This window comes from Pongo pygmaeus, chromosome 20, assembly GCF_028885625.2.
Source record: "Pongo pygmaeus isolate AG05252 chromosome 20, NHGRI_mPonPyg2-v2.0_pri, whole genome shotgun sequence".
NCBI lineage: Eukaryota > Metazoa > Chordata > Mammalia > Primates > Hominidae > Pongo > Pongo pygmaeus.
Window position 1 is genome coordinate 667,803 of NC_072393.2, and position 20,513 is coordinate 688,315.

The following is a 20,513-nucleotide window of genomic DNA, read 5'->3' on the forward strand; positions in this document are numbered from 1 at the left end:
TTCTACAATATTCACCGTTAAAGAAAAAAAGAAGAAAAAGATAGGAACTTTATTCTGCTTCATGTCCTGAAAGAGGGGTAAAAATGATATTTTATATCTGCGTCAGTATAAAGATAGATATAACAGGCTGGATTCATTATATATGATTTTTTTTTTTTTTTTTTGAGATGGAGTTTTGCTCTTGTTGCCCAGGCTGGAGTGCAGTGGCGCGACCTTGGCTCACTGCAACCTGCGCTTCCCAGGTTCAAGGGATTCTCCTGCCTCAGCCTCCCGAGTAGCTAGGATTACAAGGCTGTGCCACCACCACACCGGGCTAATTTTTGTCTTTTTACTAGAGACAGGGTTTCGCCATGTTGGCCAGGCTGATCTCAAACTCCCAGCCTCAAGTGATCTGCCGGCCTCCACCTCCCAAAGTGCTGGGATTACAGATGTGAGCCACTGTATTTTATTTTTTGAGACAGTCTTGCTCTGTGGCCCAGACTAGAGTGCAGTGGTGTGATCATGGCTCACTGCAGCCTTGACCTCCTGGGCTCAAGCGATCCTCTTGCCTCGGCCTCCCGAGTAGCTGGGACTACAGGTGTGGCCACCACAATCGGCTAATTTTTGCATTTTTTGTAGAGATGGGGTCTTGTTACGTTGCCCAGGCTGGTCTCAAACTCCTGGGCTCAAGCGATCCTCCTTCCTCAGCTTCCCAAAGTGCTAGGATTACAGTCTTGAGCCATGGTGCACAGCCTTAATTTTTTTATTTTATAAATTTTTTGTGGAGACAGGGTCTATGTTTCCCAGGCTCATCTTGAACACCTAGCCTTAGGCCATCCTCCCGCCTAAGCCTCCCAAAGTCTGGGATTACAGGCGTGAGCTGAGCTCTCTTCTTCTTCTTTCTTTTTTTTTTTTTTGAGACAGAGTCTCCTCTTTCCCAGGCTCGTGTGCAGTGGTGTGATCTTGGCTCATTGCAACCTCCGCCTCCCAGGTTCAAGCGATTCTCCTGCCTCAGCCTCCTGAGTAGCTGGGATTACAGATGCCTGCCACCATGTCCGGCTAATTTTTTTGTATTTTTAATAGAGGCAGGGTTTTACCATGTTGGCCAGGCTGGTTTCCAACTCCTGACCTCAAGTGATCCGCCTGCCTTGGCCTCCTAAAGTGCTGGGATTAAAGGTGTAAGCCACCAAGTCCAGCCCTAGTTTGGGCTTTTTAACCTGCAGAGCTGTGGGAGCAGGATCTGGGGGGTTTTATGAGGATGCCCCCTACCTGAGTGCAGAGTAGAGAACCGGTCCAGTGACCAGCAGGGGTTGGGGGAGGATCAAGCTGTTTTTGTGTGGGGGAGGTTCCCAAAGCCCCAGGCACCCCCAGGAGATGGTCTGGCTGGGAAACCTTCACAGCTGGGGCTGCTGCACCCCCAAGAGATGGTCTGGCTAGGAAACCTTCAGAGCTAGGGCTGCTGTGTCCCCAGGAGATGGTCTGGCTGGGAAACCTTCAGAGCTGGGGCTGCTGTGCCCCCCCGGTAGATGATCTGGTTAGGAAATGTTTAAAGCTAGGGCTGCTGTGCCAATGCACAGCTTGAGAAAGAGACTGGGAGAGGTCTGCACTGATCTAAATCCACACTGCTGCCTACCCCCACGGGGCATGAGGGCATCTGGAATATGGTGGAGCCAGCTAGTCTGCGTAGACATTCCCGGCTCCCTCTCTGGGCTAAAAATAGGAGCCCCCTCACTGCAGGCAGCTGCCATCCTGCATCCCCTCACCCCCCTGCGCGGCCCCTTCAGGGGAAGCTGCAGCCAGCTACCCAAATCACAGCTTCCTCCTGGGAAACGGGTAGGGGCTCTACCCTTCCTGCCCTGGGGGTAATTATGCCCCCACCCTGTGCCCTTCCATTTGAACAAAGGGCAGCCTAATCCAGAACAGGATGGTGAAAGGGTTGAATTAACAGTGGCCCATTTTATAGAGGGATAAACGGAGGCACAGACAGGCCCATGCACCTGCCCTCCAGGTGCCTTTTGGGTCTGCTGGCCTCCAGGTGCTCCATCGTAGGTGGGAGGGACTTCCTGCACCTTCAGACGTGACCTGGGTCCTGGCCCTAGAAGGGGGTACTCCCACACCCCTGTATCCCGCTGCAGGGAGTGTCTCTCCAAAGCACCCCCCACCTGGGGCAGGTGTCTCGGGCCTCTCCATCAGAGATAGGGGTGGCAGCTGGGTTTGGTGTTTAATAGCCTTATGGTGGAGGCCTCTCAGACACCTGCCGCCATTAGGCTACACGTGGCCCTGGGGCTGGAAGGCTGGATTCAGGCCTTGGAGTCGGGGGCAGCTCTCCTGCCAGCAGTTTTTTGTTTTGTTTTGTTTTTGAGATGGAGTCTCACTGTGTCGCCCAGGATGGAGTACAGTGGCGCCATCTCGGCTCACTGCGACTTCCACCTCCCGGATTCAAGCGATTCTCCTGCCTCAGCCTCCCAAGTAGCTGGGACTACAGGCGCGCGCCACCATGCCCGGCTGATTTCTCTATTTTTAGTACAGATGGGGTTTCACCTTGTTGGCCGGGCTAGTCTCGAACTCCTGACATCTGATGATCCGCCCACCTCCGCCTCCCAAAGTGTTAAGATTACAGGCATGAGCCACCGCGCCGCCCCGGTTGCAGTTTTGTGGAAGGAGGAGGTACAACTAGGTGGAAGGACAGAAAAAGTTGCAATGCCGTGTGCTAGTTTAGGGGAAGAGGAGGGAGGCGCCTACGACCCCGCCCCCAACACTCAGGACCGGGGACCCGAGCCCGCCAGAGACCCTCCACAAGTGAGGGTCCCCCCGGGTGGCCCCTGCCCGCCCTCCAGGCTCCCCCGGGGCTCACATCCGGGCTGGAGCCCGGGCCCCTGCGCTTAGCCCCCTGGGGTCGCTTCCCGCGCACACAGCTCCCTGCAGAGCACGCGTCCCCCTCCCGACCGCCTTCCTTGCACCCCGCTCGGTGCCTCAGTTTCCTGCTCTGCGCAGTGGCAACAAGAATGTTGCCCACTACAGAGAGGAGTGAGGGCTGGGGACGTGCAGGGACCTCCCCGGAGAGAGGCGCGGGGCACGTGGTTGGGCAAGCGAACGCCAGACCGTGTAAGTCATCACCACCTTCACGGTGTGGGGGGGAAGCCGAGCTCCCGACGCTGGTGACAGCCGGGCCGGGCAGGGTCGTCCTGGTTTCACAAAGGGGCTCCGGGTCCCCGCGCGCACCTCCCCACGCCCGCGCCGAGCCCCCGTCTGCAGCCCGTCCCTCCCCAGAGGGAGGCCGGCGGAACCCTGGCTCCCTCCCTCCGACGCCGCCCGCCCAGCTCTGCACCGGGTCTTTCAAGCCCATTTCTCAGACTGGGAAACGGCGGCTCCGGAGAATGAAGTCACTCTCTCAGGGTCTCTCCATCTAAGGGGCAAAGGTGAAACTCCGAGTCCACGAGGCCCAACCTAGGTGCTCCGTAAGAAGGGAAGAGTCCTGGTCCCGGATCCGGCTCCGATGCCCCCCAGCCCGCCCGGGCGGAGCCCCAGTCAGTCCCCTCTTCCTCTCCCGGGGCGCTCCCGCCCCAGCCCCTGCCCCCGGCACCCTCTGCGCTTGGGGCCGCGTCGCGCACTTTGCCCACCGTCCCTAGGCCGGGGGCGGGGCCTCCCGCGGCGCTGTTCCCCTTCCCGTTTATTATTTATTATCCTTTAAAGGGGCCGCAACCTGAAAATTTCCGTCCACTCTGCCCTGCTCCCCAGCGCCCACGGGCTGGTTGCGCGTCGTCAGACCGCGGGAGTGGGGCGAGGGGGCGTCCGGGGAAAAGTGGGGAGCCCTGGCGAGCCCCTCCCGCGCCCGGGCCGCGGCGCTGAATCACCGGCCAGGTATTTGCATCCGAGAGCGACTCGTCCCCTGGTGATTTGTCTGGGGGTGGGGGAGGGGCGGGGCGGGGGCCGGCCGCGCGCGGGGCTCCTCTTACCAATCGGGCGGAGGGGTGTAGACGCGGACGCGGCTGGCGGCTCGGTGAGTCGGCGCGCGGCACAGCCCCGTGGGTCGGGGGCCGGGAGCCAGCGGCGCGCACCGGCGGCTGGAGGCCAGGCGGGCCCGGACAGGCCGACCCCAGGCGCGGGGCGCGCGCCCCCCTACGAGCCGCCCTGCGCGGTAAGGCTGGGGGGCGCGCTGGCCGTTCCCAGCGCGGGTTCCGGTGCCGGGGTGGGCGCAGTGCGTCCTGGAAGCCAAAGAAGGGGGTCCCCAAAGTTGGGCGGTGATGTTGGTGGGGGTCCCGGGCTGGGAAGGCGGCCCTGGCGGGCTGGGGTTCGGGGAGTTTTCTCTGTGCCCCGCTTGGAGACTTCACTCCTCACTGGATCAATCGCTCAGGGGCGAGCAGGGGCGATCGGGGGTCGCGACTGCGCGCCCCCCCCCCCGGCGGAAGGAAATGGTCTCTTCGCGCGCGCGGGGGGCTACACCCCGATATTTTATTTCATTTTTTATTCTTTCTCCCCGAAATCAGGGGTTTATTCGGGAGCCCAGAGAGGAGGGAGGGTAGTTCCCAGCGAACCTCCCCAGCCAGGCTGGTTTATTTATAAAGTGTCCGCTCTAGCACAGAGAGGGGCCCCCGGAGGAGACACCGCGGCCCCCGCGCGCCGGTGTGGGTTGGGCCCGGGCGCCCGGTTCCTCGGCTGGGATACCCAGGAAGAGCCCCCTGACCCGTTTCAGGGCCCCCCAGACACAAAAGCGGGCGCAGGAAGCGCTGGGAGCGCGCGTTTGTCAACTCCAACGTTCGGCGCCGACCCCAGGCGGCGGGTTCAATTATCTTCCGTTTTTAGGCGCTCGGGCTGGAGGGGTTCCCCCCCCCCATGCAAATCGGCCGCTTTCCAAGAAGCCTTTGAAATCCGGACCAGGGTTTCTGTCTTCTTGTTTCTTCTCCTTCTTGAGTTTTTTTCTCACTTCCTCCAGGCCCCCCTAACCCAGGACTTTCTTAGCCCCCTCCCCAGCTTTCTGCCCCGCCCCTCCCCCTCCTCTTCCCTTCGTGGAGTGAGGGGCCCCTTTCGCCACCCGCGGGCCCGGGGCCTTGCACAACTCTTTAAATAACCATGTTTTGCAAGGCCCGGGCAGAGCGGGTGACCTCTCTCCGGAGGCCTGGGGGGAGGAGGGTGTGGCCCAGGATCCCTCCGCCCCCCACCCCTGCCTGGTCCAACGACCACCAGGCGCCCCGTCCCAGCCTCTCCCTTGGGGCTGTCATAAAATGGGGGTGGGGGTCGAGGACAAAGGGCTCTTGGGGGGAGGGGTCTGAAGGGGGTGGGCGTTGCCAGTTTAGGGTTAATGGCGGCGATGTGGGGGCACCCAGCCCTGACCTAGGGGGGAATCTGGGATCCCCACCTGCCCCCTCCACCGGCCCCAACGTGGAGGTCTGTCCTGCTCCCCTCCTCCACCCGGCGACCCGGAAGGGTCATTAAACCCAGCAGGGCTCGGAGCGGGCTGGTGGGGGGAGTGGCTTCCTTTGGCCTCTTCCTTCTGTGCCCCCAAAGAGGGGGGGCTTTGCTTGGAGCTCTTCCGTGGGGGGGGCCTTGTCTTGAAGTTGTCGCAGGTGGGGGAGGGGCGACAGACCCGACCAGACCCTGAGTCAGAAATGCCCCCTCAGCACTTTCTTGGGTTGGGTGGGTGGGGGGTGACCGCCAGCCTGGGGATGGGGGGCTGGGTGCCGCCCTGGTGGCCTCCGGACCACCAGGCTCTCCTGGTCACAACCCAGCACTATGGCCCTGAGGTCTTTGTGACTTGGGACCTCTGTCCCCACAACAGATGGAACAGAGGCTATTTTGGAACGTGCCCTCCTCGCTTTCTCCCAGGGGCCACCCACCTGCCCCCCACTGCCTTTTCACCCATGGGGCAGAAAGACTCAGGGGTCTGGGTAAAGGGTGTCTGGGGCAGAGGGGCCGCAGGGCTCTCCTGTCCGGTGACTGGGGAGGCTTGGGGTGGTCTGCTGTGCAACACTGACCTGGGTGGGGTAGGGTCACAGGAGGGATCTGAGTCCCAGGGGCCCCTGCCTCCTCGTCTCTCCAGGCCCTGTCTGCCCAGGAGCTGTGTATGAGTCTTGGGGGCTCCTTTGCCAGAGTAAGGGTTGGGGGCGGCCTCCTGGGCCCAGCTGCCTCTCCGGAGGGTGGAGCTTTGCCCCTCCACTGTCCCCATGATGTGCCTTCCCTCTGGGGTGTCACTCCAGGCCTGTTGGGTTCTGCCCGGCCTGTTTTATTGGCGGCCTGGGCGGGTGGAGGTGTGGCCTGGGCTAGGGGGTGGCTCGGGTGGGACCCAGGCCCCAGGAGTCTCTGTTCCTCACCCAGGCCATTAGGACTGGCCCTGGGTGGAAGGGACTCTAGGCTGGGTGAGTGTGTTGCCGTCCGAGACATCTGGCCTACTCGGGATCCCAGAGGACTGGGAAACTCCAGACCCCTGTTGCCCTGCGGAGATTGTGGGGTCTGCGTGGGAGGCTCTGTGGTCACCCAGACCTGGATTCAAACCCCAGCCCCATGTGTCCAAGCAGAGGATCCCTGAGCCTCAGTTGTCCTCAACCATGGAATGGGACCGCCCGGGTGCCCCCTTCTCTGACACCTGTTGGTGCTCACCTTAACCTCCTGAACTCGATTCGTCCCTCCTTGAGTGCCATGGGGAGGGTACTGTTATCCACACTGTTTTGCAGGTGGGGAACCTGAGGCCCAGAGAAGTTGTGGCTTGGGAGTTGCTGTTGAGTTATGTGATGGGGGGAGGGTTAGCCCCGGGCCCGTATACAACAGGCGCTCAATCTCAGCCAGCCACCGTCTCTGTCTGCCTGAGATGGGAGGATACCTAGATACCTGGAGGCCAGGCTGGGCTGCTTCAACAGGGACTCAGGCAGCAACTGGAACTTAGAACCCACCTGACTGGGGCCCGGAGCCCGCTGGCCAATCACAGGCCAGGAACGCCCATTCCCCCACCCTGCTTATGAAGCAATAATCCAAGATCTCCTGGGGCAGACAGTCTGGCCACAGCGTGTTTCTCTGTGGCCCAGTGCGGGGCGACCTTGCTACCCAGGCCCATAGTAGGCTGTATGTGAAGAGCCTGCGCCTCTGCCTCCAAGAAGGCCTCCAGGTCTGCATCCTGCATGAGATGGACATGAGAGCTGATCCCCGGGGCCTTCATGGGGAAGGAGGGGGCCTGAGGAGCTCAGGCCTGCTCTGACTGTCCCTTTTTTCCCCCTCAGGTTTCTGCAAATGCGTGAATGAGCCGGATGCCAGCCTCTGTCCCCTGGAGCCCAGCGTGAGGAAGAGGCATGCCCCATCAGGCTTCAGCTTGAGCCCGGCGGCCCCCGCCCCCGCCCCCTGCCACCCTGCACTGCCCCGGCTCCCCCGCGGCCCCCACGCTGCAGTGCGGCCGGGCCCCCTCCCCGCAGGGGCCGCCCCCGCCGCCCACCCCTAGCGCCCGTGGTGGTGGTGGTGGTGGTGGTGGTGGCCCGGGCCGCAGGGCTATGAAGCTACAGGCCGTGATGGAGACGCTCTTGCAGCGGCAGCAGCGGGCACGCCAGGAGCTGGAGGCCCGACAGCAGCTGCCCCCCGATCCCCCTGCTGCACCCCCTGGCCGGGCCCGGGCTGCCCCCGACGAGGACAGAGAGCCCGAGAGTGCCCGGATGCAGCGGGCTCAGATGGCCGCACTCGCAGCCATGCGTGCTGCAGCTGCGGGCCTGGGACACCCTGCCAGCCCTGGCGGCTCTGAGGATGGGCCTCCAGGCTCGGAGGAGGAGGACGCGGCCCGGGAGGGGACACCGGGCTCGCCCGGCCGAGGCAGAGAAGGGCCAGGAGAGGAGCACTTTGAGGACGTGGCCTCCGACGAGGACATGTGAGTTGGGGTCTGGGGCAGGGCCTTCTGGGGGCTGTTACTGGCTCTGAGTGTCACTCTGCTCATCTGCAGAATGGGAGTAAGGGTCTGGTCGCGGGATCTCCTTCCTGTAATTCCAGCAGTTTGAGAGGCCGACGTGGGAGGATCATGTGGGCCCAGGGGTTGGAGACCAGCCTGGGCAACATAGCAAGACCCCATCTCTGCAAAAAATTAAAAAATTAGCCAGGCATGGTGGTGCACCTGTGGTCCCAGCTACTGGGGAGGCTGAGGCAGGAGGATCCCTTGAGAACAGAAGTTGAGTTGTGATTGTGCCACTGCACTCCAGCCTGGATGACAGAGACAGACCCAGTCTCAAAATAAAAATGGTTTTTTTAGCTGGGTGCTGTGGCTCATGCCCATAATCCCAGCACTTTGGGAGGTCGAGGTGGGTGGATCTCCTGAGGTCAGGAGCTCAAGACCAGCCCGGCCAACATGGCGAAACCCCATCTCTACTAAAAATACAAAAATTAGCCGGGCATGGTGGCAGAAGCCTGTAATCCCAGCTACTCGGGAGGCTGAGGCAGGAGAATTGCTTGAACCTGGGAGGTGAAGATTGCAGTGAGCCAAGAATGTGGGTTTTTTTTTTTTTTTTTTTAGACAGAGTCTTGCTTTTTTCGCCCAGGCTGGAGTGCAGTGGCACGATCTCAGCTCACTACAACCTCTGCCTCCCGGGTTCACGCCATTCTCCTGCCTCAGCCTCCCGAGTAGCTGGGACTACAGGCGCCCGCCACCACGCCTGGCTAATTTTTTGTATTTTTTAGTAGAGACAGGGTTTCACCGTGTTAGCCAAGATAGTCTCGATCTCCTGACCTCATGATCTGCCTGCCTCGGCCTCCCAAAGCGCTGGGATTACAGGCGTGAGCCACCGCACCCGGCCAACTTTGTTTCATCTTAGTTAACTTAAAGCAACCTAGCCACCGATGGCTACAGCAGATTCAGCGGCAGGGGCAGATAAAATCTGCAGCCGGCCGGACCCGCATAGCGTGTGGGTGTCCCCAGGGCTGGCTGAGGGCTCACTTGCTGTGGGACCCTGGCTTCCAGGAACCCGCATCTTCCTGGGAGGACCTGAGCAAGCAAAGATGCCGGGCGCGGTGGCTCACGCCTGTAATCCTAGCACTTTGGGAGGCTGAGGTGGGAGGATTGCTTGAGCCCAGGAGTTCAAGACCAGCCTGGGCAACATAGTGAGACCCCATTTCTACAAAAAGTACAAAAATTAGTTGGGTGTTGTGGCATGCATCTGTGGTCCCAGATACTCGAGAGGCCGAGGCAGGAGGACTGCTTGAGCTCAGGAGGTCAAGACTGCAGTGAGCTGTGATCACACCACTGCACTCCAGCCTGGGCAACAGAGAAGACCCTGTCTCAAAAGACAAAACTGGCCGGGTGTGGTAGCTCATGCCTGTAATCCCAGCTACTCAGGAGGCTGAGGCAGGAGACTCGCTTGAACCTGGGAGGTGGAGGTTGCAGTGAGCCAAGATTGTGTCTTTGCACTGCAGCCTGGGCAACAAAGTGAGACTCTGTCTCAAAAAAAAAAAAAAAAACCACCAAACAAAATCTGGCAAAGAAGCAGGTGATACCAGGTTGTACAAACAGCTGCCAAAGGCCGGGCGTGGTGGCTCAAGCCTGTAATCCCAGCACTTTGGGAAGCCGAGGTGGGCAGATCATGAGATCAGGAGATCGAGACCATCCTGGCTAACACGGTGAAACCCCGTCTCTACTAAAAATACAAAAAAATTAGCCAGGTGTGGTGGCGGGCGCCTGTAGTCCCAGCTACTCGGGAGGCTGAGGCAGGAGAATGGCGTGAACCCGGGAGGCGGAGTTTGCAGTGAGCCAAGATTGCGCCACTGCATTCCAGCCTGGGTGACAGAGCAAGACTCTGTCTCAAAAAAAAACAAGAAAAAAACGGCTGCCAAGAAAGTCTAGGAGGGTGCCGTGGAGGGGCAGTGGCGAGGGTGGGGCGGATTTCAGATGGCGGTGGGAGAATTCTCCCTGTGGAGGGAAGGGGAGGTGGAGCTGGGACAGCATGCATGGTGCAGGAACCAGCCTGCCGTAATGATTCCCTTTTTTTTTTTCCAAGAGAGTCTTGCTCTGTGGCCCAGGCTGGAGTGCAGTGGTGCCATCATAGCTCACTACAGCCTCCACCTCCTGGGCTCAAGGGATCTTCCCGCCTTGGCCTCCCAGAGTGCTGCAGGGATTGATTATAGGTGTGCGCCACCGTGCCTGCCTGCGTGATGCTTTTCAAGGCCCCAGAATTCACGCTGTAGGGACAGCTTGTGCTGTTCTGGGCTAATTGGGAACAAAATGGGCGTCACGGGTGCCCCACGCAGGCTGTGCTCATGGGCGCTCTCTGTAGCCTGAGCTGGCGGCGGTCGGCTCTTCCTATTTCCAGAGAGGGAAACTGAGGCTAGGTGGGGAGCGGGTCTTTCCTTGGGCTGGGACAAGCCAGCACCTTCTCCCCTGACTCCTGCCCTCTGCTCACCCCAGGAAGCCCAAATGGGAGGAGGAGGAGATGGAGGAAGACCTCGGGGAGGATGAGGAGGAGGAGGAGGAGGATTACGAGGATGAGGAGGAGGAGGAGGACGAGGAGGGGCTGGGCCCCCCAGGCCCTGCCAGCTTGGGCACCACGGCACTGTTCCCCCGAAAGGCCCAGCCACCCCAGGCCTTCCGCGGCGATGGCGTTCCCAGGGTGCTGGGGGGCCAGGAGCGGCCGGGGCCTGGCCCTGCCCACCCCGGAGGGGCCGCCCACGTAGCTCCGCAGCTGCAGCCGCCTGACCACGGGGACTGGACTTATGAGGAGCAGTTTAAGCAGGTGAGTGGGCGCGTCCCGCGTGGCGGCCGAGGCACCTGCTCCCGGGCCAGTGGGGCCCTTTGAAGGCCCACGTTGCGCAGGGTGTGTGCTGAGCCGGGCGTCGAGTTGAGAGCTGGGGGTTCCTGCGGTAGCTGTGCTTCCTGTGCTTCCCTCCTGGGCGTGGGCTCGACCGGTTGGCTGTTCGTTGCTTTGACGTGGGATGTGTGAGGAGCACCCGGCCGGGTAGGAGAAACCTGGGGGGCTCCACGGCCCCCATATCGGAGGTGATGGGGCAGAGATGGAAAGGCGGGTCTGAGAGGGAGAGGCTGGCGCCGGCCCGAGCTGGGCGTGGGCTGGAGGAACCAGGCCTGCGGGCAATGCGGGCAGAGAGGCCGGGGCCTTGGTGACGCAGTGACTTGGCCTCCTCTGTCCCCTGGCATCTGTGGAGAGCCATGGGGGGTTGCGCGCTGCAGCCGGCAGCCTAGGGGATGTGGGGGTGGTTCAGGTGTGGCTGCAGGAGACGCAGGAGCCAGGGCCTGTGAGGCTCCGAGTGGGCGGTTAAGGCCGGGCCTGCAGGGGGGTCTCAGGGACCCCAGGCTGAAGGAGGAAGTAGGGGCCGCCCCAGCCTTTCCCCGCAGGCGGCCAGGCCAGAGGAAGTGGCCGGGCGGGGGATGCTTTGAAGTTGGGCCGTGCTGGGCCGGGCAGATGGAAACCAGATGGTGGCCAGGCTCACATTCCAGCCCTCGGCCAGCTGGGCTCTGCCTCGACCTCTGGGCGCGGCTGGGGGGAGCCACCTCCTTGCCCGGGGCTGGAGCTGGTCTGGGCTCCCGCAGGGAGGTGGATGATGGACACGCTGGGACATGCCTGCCTCGGGGCAGCCCCTTCGGCCCTGGGCTTCCAGAATCCGCTCTGAGGAGCCTCCTAGGAGGGGCCAAGGCACGGACACCCAGTGGGGCCTCCCCCGGGGCTCCTGACTCCAGGGGTGCCTGGTAGCTTAAGGGGTGGCCCTAACCCCAGCAGCCCTCGAGAGACTTAAGGTTGGGCTGCCTGGAAACTCACAAATAGTAAAGAGCTGAAAGCCAGACACGCTGTGGGAGAATGTCCAGGGCAGCGGCAGGGACTCGGGATGGGGGGGATGCGTCTTGCTGATTCCACCCTGTTCCGTGACTCAGTTTCCCTCTCCTGCAGAAGGGGATGCTCCACGGGCCACGCCGCCGCGGGTCCCATTTTGCCAGTGAGAAAACAGAGGCTCAGCGTTGGGAGAAGGGGCCTTGTGATCTTTTCTGGGTTTAAGATGATACAGATAAGCATGTTGAGAGTGGATTCTCTTTAATTTCATTAATTTAATATTCACCCAATTAATTTCATTAATTCACCCATCTGGGTTTAAGATGATACAGATGAGCATGTTGAGAGTGGATTCTCTTTAATTTCATTAATTTAATTCACCCAATTAATTTAATATTCACCCAATGTCCGCTGTCTGCCCGGGACTCAGCCCGCAGGGAGCCCTGGGCTGGACGGGCGGGCAGGAGCCGAATAGAGACCTCCATCCCCACAGGGTTATAGCCAAGCCGAGAGGGAGGGTCAAGGCCCCCCATTCAGTCAGTCCTTTGGGGGTCAGAGGTGGATGGGACCCCCTGACCCTGGACACACGCCCCGCCCAGACAGCCCCGGCCTCCAAGGCCCAAAGCCGATGGGGGAGTTTTGGGGTGACTGGCCCAGATCAGGCAGAGATGAGGGGCCAGGCGCCCTGACCCCACAGCCCACAGCGTGTCTGGAACGAAGGCAGGAGGCAGAAGCCACTGGCCGCCACTGTCCACCTTGTCTGGGCGACCGTGGGTCAGGGTCGTAGGTGCCATGCAGCGTTTTTCTCCAGTGGGAAGCCGAGATGGGGAAACTGAGGCCAGAGCAGGGAGGGGGTCACTGTGTCATCGGCAGCCTCAGGTATTCCTGGAGCTCCTGCCGCCCTGCGCCTGCCCACTGGGTGTACCGGGCAGTGCAGAGGCCCTGAGGTGGACTAAAGCTCGGCTTGTGCGTAGGGGCCAGGTGCCGCCTCTGGGCTGGTCTTGTGTGTAGGGGCCGGTGCCGCCTCTGGGCTGGGTCTTGTGCGTAGGGGCCAGGTGCCGCCTCTGGGCTGGTCTTGTGTGTAGGGGCCGGTGCCGCCTCTAGGCTGGTCTTGTGTGTAGGGGCCGGTGCCGCCTCTGGGCTGGGTCTTGTGTGTAGGGGCCGGGTGCCGCCTCTGGGCTGGTCTTGTGTGTAGGGGCCGGGTGCCGCCTCTGGGCTGGTCTTGTGTGTAGGGGCCGGTGCCGCCTCTGGGCTGGTCTTGTGTGTAGGGGCCGGTGCCGCCTCTGGGTTGGGACTTGTGTGTAGGGACCGGTGCCGCCTCTGGGCTGGTCTTGTGTGTAGGGGCCAGGTGCCGCCTCTGGGTTGGGTCTTGTGTGTAGGGACCGGGTGCCGCCTCTGGGCTGGTCTTGTGTGTAGGGACCGGTGCTGCCTCTGGGCTGGGTCTTGTGTGTAGGGGCCGGGTGCCGCCTCTGGGTCTTGCAGGAGATGGGACTGGAACTCTGAGAAGATGGGGGCCTAGGGATGGTCGTGGCAGCGGGGGTTGGGGGAGGCCCCCACGCTGCAGTCCTGTGATTTTTTTTTTTTTTCTCTAGAGAAGGGCTTTTGCTGTGTTGCTCAGGTTGGTCTCAAACTCCTGGGCTCAAGTGATCTGCCTAACTTAGCCTCCCAAAGTGCTGGGATTACAGGCCTGAGCCACGGTGCCCGGCCAGTCCTGGGATCTTATCCTGGGCTGTTCGTGGCAGGTCCGGCCGCCGATGCCGCTGCCCGCCAAGCTGGCCAGACACCTGTGTTCCCAGAGTCAACAGTGGCCTGGGCCCAACCGGCCCAGTCAGCGTTACCCCCCCCCACCCCCGCTGGGGCCCCTGTTGACTCTGGCACCTGCCCCACCCCCTTCCTGGCACGTGGCAGGCCTGGCCCGCCGGCCGGCCGCTTGGCACCGTCTCTGCCTCTTCCTCCCGGGTCCTGGCAGGGCTCGGGGCTAACTTCCGCCTGCAAATCCTCGACAGCTGTGAAATTCTGCTGTCAGCTGCAGGTCTGGTGGGTGGCCAGGCCGCAGGGGGGGCCGGGCGCAGCAGGCTCAGGGCCACGGGTTCTTTCCGTGGACACCTGGAACCTTGCTGCCTGGGGCCTGGGGACGTGCAGTTTTGGAGGCCAGCACGTGTCGGGCAGTGATTAGGATCTCAGCCTCCTGATGTCTGACGTAGCCTCCTGGTGGCCTCCTGTCACCCACACAGCAGGCCTGGGTTCTAGAAAGCGGCCACAGTAGGATTTTATTGGATTATTATTATTATTTTTGAGGCAGGGTCTTATTCTGTCAGGTAGGCTGGAGTGTAGTGGTGCTGTCCTCACTCACTGCAGCCTCGGTCTCCTGGGTTCAAGCGATCCTCCTGAGTAGCTGTGAGTACAGACGGGCGCCACCAAACTCAGCTAATTTTTGTAGAGACGGGGTCTTGCTATGTTGCCCAGGCTGGTCTAGAACTCCTGGGCTCAGGTGATCCACCCTCCTTGGCCTCCCACAGTGCTGGGATTACAGGCGTGGGCCACTGCACCCCACCACGGTAGGGTTTTATTTATTTATTTATTTTTTTATTTTTTGAGATGGAGTCTCGCTCTGTCGTCCAGGCTGCAGTGCAGTGGCGCGATCTCGGCTCGCTGCAAACTCCGCCTCCCGGGTTCATGCCATTCTCCTGCCTCAGCCTCCCGAGTAGCTGGGACTACAGGTGCCCGCCACCACGCCTGGCTAACTTTTTGTATTTTTTGTAGAGACGGGGTTTCACCGTGTTAGCCAGGACGGTCTCGATCTCCTGACCTCGTGATCCACCCGCCTCGGCCTCCCAAAGTGCTGTGATTAGAGGCGTGAGCCACCGCGCCCGTCCTGTGATGGGATTTTAAACACACAGGCCGTTAATCACAGATCTTCAGCTGCTTAAGGATTTGAACCTTTAGTCTCAACAACTCTAATAAGTGTTGAATGAATTTGAGATGAATCTTAAAAAACAGCTTTATTGGGCTATAATTCATATGCCATACAATTCACTGTTTTAATTGTATGGTCGGGCCGGGCACAGTGGCTCACACCTGTAATCCCAGCACTGTGGGAGGCCGAGATGGGTAGATCGCCTGAGCCCCCAGAAGTTCTAGACCAGCCTGGGCAGTATAGCAAGACCCCGTCTCTACAAAAATTAGCTGAGTGTGGTGGCGGGCACCTGTAGTCCCAGCTACTTGGGACTCCGAGGTGGGAGGATCCCTTGAGCCCAGGAGGACAAGGCTGCAGTGAGCTGTGATCGCGCCACCACACTTCAGCTTGGTGACAGAGCGAGACCCTGTCTCTTAAAAAAATAAGAAGGATAGGGTGGGCACAATGGCTCACGCCTGCAATCCCAGCACTTTGGGAGGCCGAGGCAGGCGGATCTCGAGGTCAGGAGATCGAGACCATCCTGGCTAACACAGTGAAACCCCGTCTCTACTAAAAATATAAAAAATTAGCCAGGCGTGGTGGCGGGCACCTGTAGTCCCAGCTACTCGGGAGGAGGCTGAGGCAGGAGAATCACTTGAACTCGGAAGCAGAGGTTACAGTGAGCCGAGATCGCGCCACTGCACTCCAGCCTGGGTGGCAGAGGGAGATTTTGTCTCTAAACAAATAAAATAAAATAAACCCTGACCCTTTAACTATTATTCCCCTATTCTACCAGCACCCCCCAGCCCCTGGCAACTACATATCCCCTCCTCCCTCTGTGGATTGGTTGGCCTGTTCTGGACATTTTATAGAAATGGGATCACATAGCCGGGTGCAGTGCTTCACTCCTGTAATCCCTGTACTTTGGGAGGCCGAGGTGGGCAGATCACCTGAGGTCAGGAGTTTGAGACCAGCCTGGCCAACATAGCAAAACCCTGTCTTTACTAAAAATACAAAAATTAGCTGGGTGTGGTGGCGGGCACCTGTAATCCCAGCACTTGGGAGGCTGGGACAGAATCGCTTGAACCCGGGAAGTGGAGGTTGCCGTGAGCCGAGGTGGCGCCACTGCACTCCAGCCTGGGCAACAGAGGGAGACTCCATCTCAGAAAAACAAGAACAAAGAAAAGAAATGGGATCACACACTGCGTGGCCTTTTGTGTCTGGCGTATCTCACTGAGTGTGACGTCCTCAAGGTGCATCAGCACTGTGGCCTGGGTCACAGCCTCCTTCCTTTTCACAGCTGAGTCATATTCCGCTGGAGGGATGTGCCATATTGTGTTTGCCCATTCCGCTATCGATGGCCACTTGGCCTGTTTCTGCCTTTTGGATTTGTAGTGCTGTACAAGTCTTTATGTGGGCGTACGTTTGTATTACTTTTGGGTGTGTATCTGGGAGAATTGCTGGGTCTGCTGGTGACTCCATATTCACCCATCAGAGGAACTGCTAGACTGTTTAAGCAAGAAGCTGCCCACGTTACCTTCCCGCCAGCCACAGATGTGGGTTCCAGTTCCTCTACATCCTCACCACTTGTTATTGTCAACTTTTTTTTTTTTTTTTTTGAGACAGAGTCTCGCTCTGTCCCCCAGGCTGAAGTGCAGTGGCACGATCTTGTCTCACTGCAAGCTCCGCCTCCTGGGTTCGCGCCATTCTTCTACCTCAGCCTCCCGAGTAGCTGGGACTACAGGCGCCCGCCACCACGCCCGGCTAATTTTTTGTATTTTTAGTGGAGATGGGGTTTCACCGTGTTAGCCAGGATGGTCTCGATCTTCTGACCTTGTGATTCGCCCACCTCAGCCTCCCAAAGTGCTGGGATTACAGGCGCCCGCCACCATGCCCAGCTATTTTTTTTTGTTTTTCTTTTTTGAGATAGAGTCTTTGCTCTGTCACCCAGGCTGGAGTGCAGTGGCGCGATCTCGGCTCACTGCAAGCTCCGCCTCCTGGGTTCACGCCATTCTCCTGCCTCAGCCTCCCGAATAGCTGGGACTACAGGCACCCGCCACCATGCCCGGCTAATTTTTGTATTTTTAGTAGAGACAGGGCTTCACCATGTTAGCCAGGATAGTCTTGATCTCCTGACCTCGTGATCTGCCCGCCTTGGCCTCCCAAAGTGCTGGGATTACAGGTGTGAGCCACCACGCCCGGCCGAGCCCGGCTAATTTTTTGTATTTTTAGTAGAGATGGGGTTTCACCGTGTTGGGCAGGGTGGTCTTGAACTCCCGACCTCAGGTGGTCCTCACACCTCAGCCTCCCAGAGTGCTGGGATCAGAGATGTGAGTCACCGCACCCGGCCTATTGTCGACTTTTGATCCTAGCCTCCTTGTGGGGGTGGCGTGGTTTCTCACTGTGGTTCTGATTTTCATTCAGTGTCAGGATCTCTCCCTCTGCTTTCCAAGGTAAAGCTTGCTCCCCATGTAACTTGCAGATGAGCTCAGAGGTGTAGGAATGACGGCACTAGCCAGTATCTATTGCTTCACTACGTGAAGAAAGTGACTGAGTGTTTTAGACGGGTCGTCTCCCACATCCTCACTTGATCCCACGAGGAAGGAGCTGCTGTTGAACCTGTTGTGCAGATGAGAAACTGAGGCATGGGGCGATCACATGACTTGTGCACAGTCGCCCGGGGGATGTGTCAGAGCTGGAATTTGACCCCCGGGATGCACCTGCCAGAGAGGACCCAGGGGTGTGTGGATGGATGGCCCAGGGAGCCGCTGGCGGGACGGTTTTGGGGAAGCTCAGCTGCCCCTCCGTTTTTCTTTTTGTCTGGAATGAAAGTGGTTAGACCAGGGCAGATCTCAGTGCTGTCCTCATATCCAGGCCTCCAGGCCTGACGGCTGGGTGCGTATGGGCACTGGGGCAGGGACGGCCACCAGCAGCCTCTTGGGCTCAAGGCCAGACACACCTCGCTGGGCTCAGCCCCAGAGACCGCTGGGTCCTCACCACAGTGCCTGCCAGGCAGCTCTTGGGGGTGAAGCAAGACCCCAGCAAGAAACGGGCGTCCAGTTTTTGGTCTTTTTTGGTCTTTTCAGCTCATTTATTTTTTTTAATTGTGGAAAATACACATAGATACATTATTTTATCTCTTTTTTTTTTTTTTGAGATGGAGTCTTGCTCTGTCGCCCAGGCTGGAGTGCAGTGGTGCGATCTCGGTTCATTACAACCTCCGCTTCCTGGGTTCAAGAGATTCTCCTGCCTCAGCTTCCTGAGTAGCTGGGACTACAGGCGCGCGCCACCACACCTGGCCTATTTAATTAATTATTTATTTATTATTATTTTAGACGGAGTCTTGCTCTGTCACTAGGCTGGAGTGCAGTGGCGCCATCTTGGCTCCCTGCAACCTCCGCCTCCCGGGTTCAAGTGATTCTCATGCCTCAGCCTCCCGAGTAGCTGGGATTACAGGCGCCCGTCACCACGCCCAGCTTATTTTTGTATTTTTAGTAGAGATGGGGTTTCGCCATGTTGGCCAGGGTGGTCTCGTACTCCTGACCTCGTGATTTGCCCGCCTCGGCCTCCCAGAGTGCTGGGATGACAGGCCTGAGCCACCGCGCCCGGCCTCTCGATACACTTTTGGTTCCAGAAGTAATACTTGACACTCTTCTTGCAGAGAGGAAGAAAATGGAATGTTTACAGGGAGCCCCAAGTCCCTCCCTTGACCTCTAGGGCATGAGCCGCGCGTTCTCCAGGCCCTTCTCTGACCACTCGCACCCAGGAATGTGACCTGGGAGGTATCTAACGTGTGATCTTCCTTGGAGGCCGGGAGGTTCCTCCCACCGCTGGCTTCGAGGAGCTGTTTATCTCGGGTGCGTTCGCGTTGTAATTGGGATGTTCCGAGCCGCCTGGTTCTTTTCAGCTGTATGGACGTTCCCCTCGTGGCGCTGGACATCCCCACGTCCACACACTTCCATCGGTCATTTCCCTGTTGTAAACAATACTGTAATGAATGTCTTTGGGGCGTGAGAGTCGCTTGGAGCAGTGTGGGGAGGAGGTGAGGAGCTGGAATTGCCAGGGCTCTGGGAGAAGCGGGCACACGTTTTCTTCATCCTGCCCTGGAGACCCCCCAGACTGGTGGGAGCCAGAGCTGGATGTGAAGGTAGCATTGGGATCTGCCCTGGCCTCACCACGTCCATTTCAGATCGAGGCTTGGAGGGGCTGCTGGGCTTCCCCACATCCCTCAAGGGGTCAGGGCTGGGCTAGAGGGGATTGAGGGGGAGGCTGCCGAGAGGAAGGGGCATTGGGGCTGGGGCTTTGCAGGATGTGTAAGAGTTAATTTGCGAATCAGAGCACGGCAAGGCCTGCCTCTTGGATCGCTGTGACTGGAGCATAATGTGTAGGGCCAGGGTGGCCAACTTTTTGGCTTCCCTGGGGTACATTGGAAGAAGAAGAATTGTCTTGGGCCACATGTAAAATACAGTAACACTAATGATACCTGATGAGCCAAAAAAAATTGCAAAAAAAACTCATAGTGTGCTAAGAAATGTACACATTTGCATTGGGACGCATTTAAAGCCATCCTGGGCCGCGGGTCAGTCAAGCTCGGTGTAGCAGGAGGGGTGGGTGGAGCGTGAGGGCACTTGGCAGGTTTGGAGCTGGGAGAAGGAGGCTGGGAGGACCCTTCTGGAGCCTGTTTTGGGGAGAAAACGGAGGCACCCTTGGTCCGGGTGTGAGGAGAAGAGGCCAACACTGCAGCTGGGCTTCTGGGGCCTGAGAAGAAGGAGAAGGAAAAGAAGGAGCATTTTCCCAGCGCAGGCGGGCGCTCTAGGCAGATGGTGCAGCCGGGGCCTTTGCCCAGAGGTCAGGCAGCAGGTTCCGAGCGCACAGAGGCAGCGGCTGCGTTTGAGACAGAGTGTGTTTGTCGAGAGGGCCCCGAGCCAGGCCCTCGGCTGCCAGCGCTGGTGCCGGCGTCTTCCTGGGCCTCCGGGAGCCCCGGCTGCACGTGAGCCGGGGGGAGGGCTGTTGGGAAGCCCCCCGGGCACCTGGTCCTCCCCGCCGGGGCAGCGCCCGCCTCATCAAAGCCACTGTGGCTGCTGGCGCCAGGCCAGCTGGGCCCTGGCGGGCGAGGGGCGGGTGCCTGCCCGCCAGCCCCTGGCACCGTGCCCCGGCCCGTGCCCGTGCCAGGAGCCTCGCTGACTCAGCCGGAAGAGCCTTATCTGGCCCCTGCGCCACCGCCTGGCCACCGGGTCACCGCCGCGGGGTCACCGCCGCCGTGGCCTGGCCCCACGCCCACCGCCGGCGTCCCACCCTGGTGGCAGCTGCCAAGCGCCGGCCCCGCCCCGTGCTTTCTAATAACACACGCGGCGGCCCAAGGGAGTGGTGCCCGCAGGCAGAGAGTGTCCCCGCGTGGTGCCTGGGCGGGGGAATGGGCGTGGTGAGCCGCCGTGGCGTGCATGCGAGATTGCACGCCGGGGCTATGGCCGGGCGGCTCGTGGGTCCTGTCCCGTGGGACCCTGCCTGGGAGGGAATCTTGCTCCAGAGACAGCATCTTCCGACCCTCCAAGGGCTCTGCCCGCCGGGCACTGCTGGATTCCGTGGGTCTCGTGTGTGGGGCTGTGTGCACCCAGCCAGCGGCACCTCACACGTCCACCTGCGTGTCCCCAGCCAGCACCACGGTGTTTGTTTAGGTCTCTGTGTGCCGAGCGACGTGGCAAACTTCCCACGTCCCTGTTTTGCGTGGACCTGTTGGTGAGTGTGTCCAGACATGCGTCTGCCCCGACGTCCTTTGTGAGTGTCTATGTTGGGGTGATGGTCTCCTGTGTGTGCATTTTTTTAACTATAAAGGTGAGGTCTTGCCCTCATGTTGCCCAGCCTGGTCTCAAACTCCTGGGCTCAAGTGATCCTCCCACCTCGGTCTC

The 20,513-nt window shown here is 59.9% G+C and overlaps 1 protein-coding gene across 4 annotated transcripts in view; it reads left to right on the forward strand.

Annotated features, from left to right (window-relative positions):
• The first annotated feature begins 3,685 nt into the window (after positions 1–3,685).
• ARID3A (AT-rich interaction domain 3A) overlaps positions 3,686–20,513 on the forward strand; it is a 47,076-nt gene continuing 30,248 nt past the window's right edge. Inside the window, exons 1-3 of one of the 4 annotated variants that reach the window (XM_054473561.2) lie at positions 3,686–3,840; positions 7,188–7,819; positions 10,340–10,664. In XM_054473561.2, coding sequence (XP_054329536.2) covers positions 7,452–7,819; positions 10,340–10,664 — 693 coding nt within the window. In that variant the 5' untranslated portion in view covers positions 3,686–3,840; positions 7,188–7,451. The other 3 variants (XM_054473563.2, XM_054473560.2, XM_054473562.2) reach the window with 3 other exon arrangements.